Genomic DNA, 9,322 nt, shown 5'->3' with positions numbered 1-9,322 from the left:
TGATTCAAGTTGGTGATACAGCAGCCTCGACTCCAGGGGCGCGTGCTCGTTCCTTACACTAAACCCTGGCTGTGATGATGACCTAAATGACGCTGAATGGCTATTCACAGCGTACTGCGCGCGCATTTCGAAGATTGCACACGGGCGCGCCCATAGGGCGCTCGCGTGCTTTGCACGTAACGTCACGTACAAATATTAAAAACTGCGCGATGCCTGTACGTTATGGATTATGGCAGCCTCGTTTTTTTTGCTAAACAAAACCCCTGTATCTGCGGTTGTAAAGGGACGAAAGGGGTACGTATCTTTAATACAAATCTTTGCTAAAATACACAATGTCCAAACCTTATGTTTGAAAGCATTGATTCTTCAATAACACAACTTTCAACATTTTAAAGATGGCGTCGGCGCATAAAACGGATAAACTGCAGCCCTAATTATAATGTACCGTATTTTGGCACATTTAAATTACACAATTCCAGGGGTTACGATCGCGCAAGGCATGATGGGAAACAACATGGCACAGCAAGATCGTACCCACGGGGCACGAGGTTGGTGATACAGGCCTATTCACGAGTCGGCCATATTTGAAAGCATGGTAAACTCTTCATTTTTGGAACTTGTGAGTAGAAATGAAAGCAATGAAATAAAAGTAAATTACAAATTCATACCAGTCTGCTCTGATGAATAATTGAAACTTTGTGATTAAACATACCCTAATGTTAAAAGCTACATTAAAAAAAATAAAAATTGAAAGTGAGGCTTGGATCACATTAATAGTCTGGTACCATCCCATTCAATAGTTTACAATTTATAAAATACATGTACATTCAGGGAACACGATCAAAAATGGCTTCCTCATGAATTTAAGGCTGATTGGAAGTGAGGTTTGGAAGGAGAAGACATGTTATTCAGACACCATTCCTTCCTGTTTAGTAACCTATACTAGAGACCCTAACTTCACCCCTGCGTCTGCAAGCGTGGGTCCAGGAGGATGCCAGATTATGCAGATCAGATGCAAATGCAATGAAATCTCCCGAACAGCCGTGTTCTGACACGTCTAATTGGCTTTTTACAACAATCGACCCTCCCCATTGGTCGCTAAAGGGGTGAAATATCCCAATCTGACGTGTTCCGCTGTGGCTGATTGGCTGTTTCTTGGCTGTTCGCAATGAATCTCCCGCCATTTTGATGGAGATTACCCCCATTGTCTCAAACTATGAATTCCTAAAAATATACAATCTCAGAACATATTTTCTGAGTCTCAGAGATTAACAACCTAAGCCCCATCTTCCATTCTTCAGTTTTTACTGCACTCAATTCTCCCCAAAGACTTCAACCTCTCCTCATGCTGAAAAAAATCTGAATTGATTCATGAGTCTTAATTCTGCAACACAGGGACCACATTGTCCTACATTGTCCATATCCCTAATGAGGCATTGTCACAAGTACCTTTGACCATAGAGCACAGAGCATGGACATGACAAAAGCCAGACAAGAAATAAAGAGGGGTCTGAAGTCAGGGGAGACTCGCCCCAGAAATGTTCCCTAAAACCAAAGGGTATTAACAAAAAAGTCAAAGTCGGCAGCCTTTGTGGTTTACATGGGTACAGGTAGCTTGTCTGAGACTGCTATGGGTACCGTTGCCTGGCAACTGTTTAACCACAATCTATTTGGTGGAACATGGCCACTATTTGTCATCGCATTCCAATCGAATGAGTCATCAGAATCAATGTGAAATTGTCCTCTGAGCTTCAAACAGCCTAATCTGAGCCCATTTGCTTTGCTGCACCCTTTGAGCCTTAATTACATATTAAGTGTATTATTTCACAATGACCATGGGCATCGTTTCAACTTCACCTAACATCAAAAGGGGAATTATGTATGCATAACTTGACAAATTGTTCACCGGGTTCACTTTTGGTTTCTGAGATGTTATCTTTTGCGGGGACAAAAATATTATTATAGGATTGTGTGGTTATGCTTTTTAATTTAAAGAGTCGTTCCTGGAATTTGTTGCTTTTGTTCGGAGTTTAGCACAGTAGCAGGTTTTGGCGATCTTCATAATTCATGGGGTTTGTTGACCTGGAGCTGTATAGCTGCACTTTTGCTTTTGTCTTTTTTTCCCAGGGACCTGCTGATTGAGGTCAGTATGCATGCATTGTGGGTATATTTGCTTCTTTCAGGAATTTGCATGCTCATAGTGTTAGCACATGTAATGCTTGTTGTCCACATTAATTAATTAGAAGCAAGTGGGGCATATTAGGAACATATTGTAATAAGCCAGTTCGGTATTCCAAAATAGTCTGGTGCACAACAAGATTCTATGATTGTTTTTGGGATAAACGGGGCAGATGAATGCACACAAGGCTATGGGGAGCGTGGTAACCAAATCTGCATTCTGTGAGGTGATACTGCTACGTATCCTGACAGCATATTGACTTTGTGTTAATTTTTTCATCCTCTACCCACTTGTATGGGCCCTGTCTAGACTTCCTGTGGGTTTTCCTTGCACTTCTTAAAGGTAGGGTAGATCATTTGTCATTTGTGCACTTTGTTCGTTTGAAGCAAGAAAAGTGATCAAAATTAATAAAGAATAATTTCACAGGCAGTTTAGTGCCGTTGCTGTCTTTAAACCAAGTACATGTTGTAAGCTTTTCAACAAGAATGTCATCAGTTACTTTTTGGATAGCTGCAAATGATGCACTCTACCTTTAAATTGTTTAACTGGATTCCATTCTCATCTCTCAATTTTTGAGTTGAAACCGAAGTTAGAAGGCGGCTTGAGAACTAATCATGATAAATGGGAAATAAATAGTACTGTGTACTGGGTCCAATTTCCGATCATAAAGTGGATATTCTCCCCCCCCCCCCCCCCAGTATTGGGACAGTGGGTCACAAACATCTACCATCTCTGTTTCTGTTCTTTCCTTCAAACCACCACCCACCCATTTCCAGTCGTAATAAAGTGGAGATTCTCCCCCCCCCCTTCAGTTTTGGAACAGTGGGTCATGTAAGTCTACCATCTCTGTTCTTCCCTGCAAAACCCACCCACCCCTTCGTTAAGTCAGTGCATCCTGATTCAATCAACCTTTTTGAGAGCTACATTTGTCTGTCAGTTATTGCCTGACTAAACAGAAAGTGAGTTGCATCTCAGCATGCAATTATTTAGTCAGCGTTAGGAAAAAATGCAAACAGTAAATTTTTCCTTTTTTCCATGTTTTAATACTTTCAGCAAAAAGTAAGACACAGTGTCCTGACAGACATAAATACATGTTTTATAAATAAACAAAAATGGGAATGTTAAATAAAAAATCAGAGCTTTAGTAATTTACAAGAGAAAACAAAGATATTTAGATTGATTGGATTGTTCGAATCCAAAGAACTGTAAAAAATTTCCCCTATTTTTTAAAAGCAAATCCCTCCAAGCAGAAGGGTTTACAGTGATATCCTGAAGCAAGAAGTTGCCACTGGGTCAAATATAGACAGGGGTCAGATGTCAAGACTAATTTATTTTGATGTTTGGTAGGACAATAACCAGGCCCATTAACCATCAGACACCTCCCATAAAATCAAAATAAACAAAAATCCCCCACACTTTCATTGGGACCAGTCTAGTGACCCTTTACAAGCTTGTGGTGGGATGCCTTTTGGGTGTTTCAAATCCCCACCGGTCCATCAAACTTAAATTTTAATGGATGAGCTGGGGCAAACACTCCACCCAGAATTATGATGGAGACATCCCCAGAAGAACAATTTATTGCTCCTGGTAAAAGGGAACACGTGTTCAGTGTTAATTTTGGGGCCTGTGATTCTATGAGACTCTGATGCGGTATGTATGTGTGGTCCCAAACTGAACAAATTGCAGTTCACCAAAAATGAGTATAGTCTTTTTAAAAATCCAGACAACTACTCCAAAATGGAATTTCATAATATTTTTGAGATGATCAAAGAGCGTCACCTCAGAGATTTTGAGACCAAACCTAGCAGCTTTCTCAAAGAAACGGTATCCTTGTACGAAAAACATACAAGTACAATAATTAAATTTTAATTGGCCCACCTTCAGCTATTTACAATGACTAAAAACTTCAGACAACACATCCACCATTTCAAAATAGCTCTTTTCCTATAAAAAAAATTCTTACTTTTTGTTACTTTGTACATGCATGTGGGCTTAATCCTCAACCACTCAGTTTTCTGTAAATATCAAAAAAGTATCAAAACATCTTTAAAAATATACAATCTGTGATATAAAAAACACACAAAGTTTCCTTCCCATCAAAATATAGAATGAAAATATTCAATTTCTGCTGTGTGATATGCTTACTATGGAAAATGGAAGCGGCTTATGCAGTTTCCATAAATTGCTAGTCTATAAATAACAGAGAAATTGTGAACTCCTTAAAAATGGAATTTTTGTAAGATTTCCAATGCCATACCATCAGATGAAAAAAAAACCATTTAAGGAAGACAGTTGTTAAAATGGGAGTGAACTTGCAAAAGTTTAAAAGTCAAAACATAATTTTTCTTATCAAAAGTGAAAAATGCCTGAAACAGTCAATACTCAAGGCCTGTTTGGTCCAAGGACAAGGAAGACATTTCTTCGTAACAATTAATTGGAATAAAAGTGACATGTTTCCTCAATGTGGAATATCACATGTAAATAACCGAGGGTAACCAGATTACCAGAAACCATGATTCTTGCTGGTCTTTGCATAATTTCAATTGTACATTACAAAGGATGCATTGCTGCAAGAGTAAGGACATTTTAGTTCAAACTCGCAACAAGCTTCTTTGAAAGCACCCATGAATATGATAGCATCATATACCTATCAGTTGCTAAATGCTATGAGGCATCTGTGCATCATCTCTGCTCGAGATTTGGTGTGTGATTCACTGATAAACCCAGCTGGGGTAACCCTTTAAAAAGGAAAACTATTTACATGGCAGCTTTGTACATTACAAGACATTCTTTTACAACATGGTAAATAATGGGAAATGTTCAGAAAAGGAAATAGTTGGACATGCACAGCATGTTTAAATAAAGTGTCTTATGTACATCAGTTCTTCAAGTAAACATGGCAGAACGTAGTTGAAATGCTTCTTGAATAAGTTAGTTGATTGGCCTTCCTGCACATCAAGAGTTAGTTGATGGGACTTCTTTTACATGGTTTCTCAGCAGAGCGTACAGTCTGGTCCTCCCAGGACCTGGCGTGGTTTTGTTGGTAGGCCTCCCATGTGCGCGACTCAGAGAGGACAGGTTGAGCACTTTCAAGGAGGCTGTAGGAGGTGTGATTTGGTGAGGTCTGCTGCTGAGGGTACTGGTAGGATGCAGGTAGTGTGGATGCTGCTGAAGGACTGTTTGGGTTGTTGGTGTAGTAACCTAACTGCGCCTGGTGAGCTTGTGAAGGCTGCTGAGGATAGTCATATGACTGGCCTGCCATGGTGGGATACTCTGCCGCATACTGATGCTGCATGCTGTAGTCATATGGCTGGACCTGGTTGGAGGTAGGCGATGCAGTGTAGTGATGTTCTGGTGATAGCATCTCGTCTTCAAGCTTCAACTCACTAGAGACTGGGATTTGAGAGGCACCCTGCCGGCTGAGCCACTGCTCTGATCGGGCAATGTTCTGGCAAACGTTCATCATGGTGTAAGTGCTGCACTTAGGACTGTGTGGAGGTGGAACCTGTGGGTGTTGGACTTGGGCAGAGCTAGTGACGAGGTAGCGGTCTAGATCTTCGTTGATCAGGCCATCCATGTTAGCCATCATGTCGCTGCTCAGGTCACGGACATCCACACCCGCCAGGTCAACGGGTAGCTGCTGGTGCTGCCGCTCCCCCTTCAGCTGAATGTACTTCATGCGCTTCTGCGGAGGCTGGCCACTCAGACGCTCGGCTTCTTCCTTGGGTGTGGTCGGTGGGGTAGGGGGACCTGCCTGCTGAGGTGTTGGGTGCATGGCATACCTCTCGCTACCATCTTCGCTGCCTGTGTCACCAGGGGAGCGAGAGCCCTTGCAGATGGTTGGGTCAGAAGTCAGGGGTCCCTTGCTGGGTTTATTCTTGTTGCGGCGCCTTGGCTGGTACTTGTAGTCAGGGTAGTCTTTCTTGTGTTGTTGGCGGAGCCTCTCAGCCTCCTCAATGAAAGGCTGCTTCTCAGGATCTGACAACAGTCTGCAAAGGTAAAAAAAAAAAAAAAGGAAAAAAGTAAACAACTGCGTTCAGATTAACCTATGGAATGGGTTACAGTTGAACTGATTTTCACCTTTTGAAATTACTCTTCCAAAGGCGGAGTTATTCTTATTGTCAGGCAACAATCCATGCATACCAAGTAAGCAAATCTGGTTTTGGCTAGCACACGTTAACAATAGTTTATTCATCTGTTCTTTACAGTACAGCAGACACGTTGATAAATAGACCAAGTTTGCAATAGTTATACCTTTTTGCTCGACCTCTTGCATTTTACCCGAAAAGTGCAGGGATCGTTACCCTGTGGGTACACTGTACTTTTTAAAGGGGTCACCTTGACTTAAAGCTTCAAGCATCGACGCAAGTTTGAGCGTGCTAGACCCGTGCCCATTGAAATGAGGACGAACATCCATCCATCAATCCCACGAGCTTCTTTTCAAATGATCGTGTTTATTGAAAGCTGAGGAATTTTTCATTTTTCGTACTCCCAACAATAGTCATTTTGAATGGTTAGAATTTCCAAGTTATGGCATCGCGAGAATTCCTCTTAAATGCAAAGGCAGCGTTTCTTTATCATACCCGTCCATGACTGACAGAAGGTGTATTTGAGCTCGGTCATGCGCGTTTAGCTCTCAATAATAGGATCTGAGAGAAAAATCCCATGTACCGCCGTGGATAGCTTACAGAAAAGAAGAGCCTGGAACGAATGGTTTACGCTGTCACTGTGTCAACAATGAAGCGGGGACACAAAGCAGGTTGGCAGAATTGTACACATCATCACAAGAGACAGGGGGGGGGGGGGGGATACGCCAGACGTGTGTAACCTAGTACTACTTTAGGTACGAGTGGCACAAAGTAAAAATCTGTGTATGCGTAGGCCAGGAGGAATGCTATGGTCACGGTGCAATGACATCACCAGAGTTTAGCCTTGCCAGGGTAACTGATTGATTTATGAATCAAAATTGTGTGTTTTCTTTAAGACTGGTGATCTGCATGATTGGTGGCGATATACGAAACGGGACTGGTCCGAAATTGTATCACTGTCAAAACTAGATTTTCAATGTGAGGGTCAGGTGCCGGCCCCGTTCAGCCATGCTCAGTGTTTGCACAAAATTAATTTACAATTTGGTCGTCGACTGAGGGCCCAGGCCCAGACTAGACCATTGATTGTATCAAAACTTCAAGATTTAGGGTTTTTATATTTGCTACGATTTTTTTAAAATTATTAAAAATAAAATATTCGAAAAAGTAACTCCAAGTGGAAGTTCTACTTTGAAAATGTGTAAACATGTCTAGCATGTCTAGCGTTTCACAAGTTGAAATTCAGGTGCTGGAACCCTTAAAGCTAAGATCATAATTGCATTTGCGTTGGCATATAAAACAAAATAGCATTGTCAGGTGATTGTGATCGCTTGAATAAATTTAACTTCATTTACATTGATTTACTACTACTAGTACTAGTAGTAGCACTAAAGTATGTACTTAGCGGCAGGACAACACTTTCAAGCCAAAAACCCTTCAGAATACAACCGAAGTGTGGCGTTCCAATTATAATTTACAATACACAGCATCGCATCCATGGTCATTCTGATAGTACATCAAGCCTCAAGGTATTAAATAAGATAAAACTATAAAGTAACTATAAAACCAGACAAATTCCAACAATGTTACTCACTTCCACAGTCTGCCAAGCGTCTTGCTGAGTTCGGCGTTGTGCAGGTGAGGGTGCTGATCTGCTAGCTTTTTCCTCGCTGCCTGTGCCCACACCATGAAGGCATTCATGGGTCGCTTGATGTGCGGCTTGGCGTTAGGGTTACCGGCAACACGCGTGGGCATGGGCACAAGCGACCAGTCGTAGCCCTGCAGCACACGGGACACGGCGTCGCGAATAGACGGGGGGAACTCGGGTCCAAGGTGGCCGGGGCCTCGCCGCAGTTCGCCCGTGTCGGACTCTGAGCCGGACTCGCTACACCCGGGGCTAACCGGACCGTCGCTTCCCCTGGATAGAGGCCTCTCCATCTCCGTAATCTGCACACTCATTTTCGGCATCGAACCGCCTGCACTGGTAAGGAAGATTCAGATAAGTGTATGTATACTAGCTGACAGTCCAATGTACTCCGTGGCTTAACGAGACTTGTAATGACTCATTTCAAGGGTGCTCAGTGCTTTTATCCGGCCGACCGTGTTTGGGTTAGTCACCACCGCTCCTCCACGCTGCCCGTGTACTCGCCGTACGTGTATTGTTGGATCGTTTATTGACATATAATTAAGGAAACAAGACTTGCAGCGTTATAATTCGATCGTGCTTGTGCTCCTTCCGCGCCTGGCTGGGTGGGTGCGCACTTTTACACCCATCGTGACTGGTGCGTGTCGTGATTGGCCACTGGCTGACACGCGCTCGCTGATTGGCTAGTTGTTTTCTCCGCAGTGATTCCCATTCACACGTATTGCACTGATAGCGATCACGGACTACTTTGCCTTGAGAGCGTATACGTGATCATCGCGGATCGAAATGTAAATATGGTATCTTTGCTTTATATTTATGCATTCCTTGCGCTATGATTTATGTTATATTACTTTGGAAATAGACTGTGAGCGGTTGGTTTGGATAAAACATGCAATAGACGAAATAACTGAATGTTATTACTTTGAATTGCGAGACAAATTAGTCATGTTTCATATTGTTCATTATAAGGGAGAGTTTACCGTATGTAGGATGACTAAGAAGTTTGTTTACAAACAGAACAAATGGGAAAGTGTATATAAATCTTGACGGATGCGTCTTTTGCCAAATTTTATGGCGAAATTATAATTCCAAGGACGCGTATCTTGCATAAAGCAAAGCTTACCCAATAACCATTCGTTTTAAGCCATGTACATTACCTACTAGCGTTTTTGGCCGGTAAACCAGTTTTCGCTGATCAAAACACCGAGCTTAGCCAAATTTAGTACGGTAGGTAACTGAGCTCCTTGCATCGGCACATTTACTTTGATAGATGATGTTAGGTTTTCTCAGGATTCATTGCAATCTATTTGTGATTGAAATGTTTCATCGTTTCGCTCCTGGTGAGTTTTAGAATTATTTATTGTCTCTGATATTTTGTTCATCATGCCTGAGGGAGACCTTTAAAGGGAGAGG

At 42.1% G+C, this 9,322-nt stretch overlaps 1 protein-coding gene across 1 annotated transcript; it reads right to left on the bottom strand.

Annotated features, from left to right (window-relative positions):
- Positions 1–4,023: 4,023 nt before the first annotated feature.
- On the bottom strand, positions 4,024–8,081 carry LOC119735951 (transcription factor SOX-10-like; the record flags this gene model as incomplete). The annotated part of the gene is given in 2 exon segments (XM_038209926.1): positions 4,024–6,168; positions 7,859–8,081. Coding segments are annotated over 2 exon segments (1,250 nt in total), but the record flags the coding sequence as incomplete, so codon positions are not given.
- Positions 8,082–9,322: the final 1,241 nt, after the last annotated feature.

Source organism: Patiria miniata, unplaced genomic scaffold, assembly GCF_015706575.1.
Source record: "Patiria miniata isolate m_02_andy unplaced genomic scaffold, ASM1570657v1 HiC_scaffold_29, whole genome shotgun sequence".
In the NCBI taxonomy this organism is placed as follows: Eukaryota; Metazoa; Echinodermata; class Asteroidea; order Valvatida; family Asterinidae; genus Patiria; species Patiria miniata.
The sequence above is the reverse complement of the archived record's forward strand: the minus strand, read 5'-3'. Positions and strand labels throughout refer to the sequence as shown.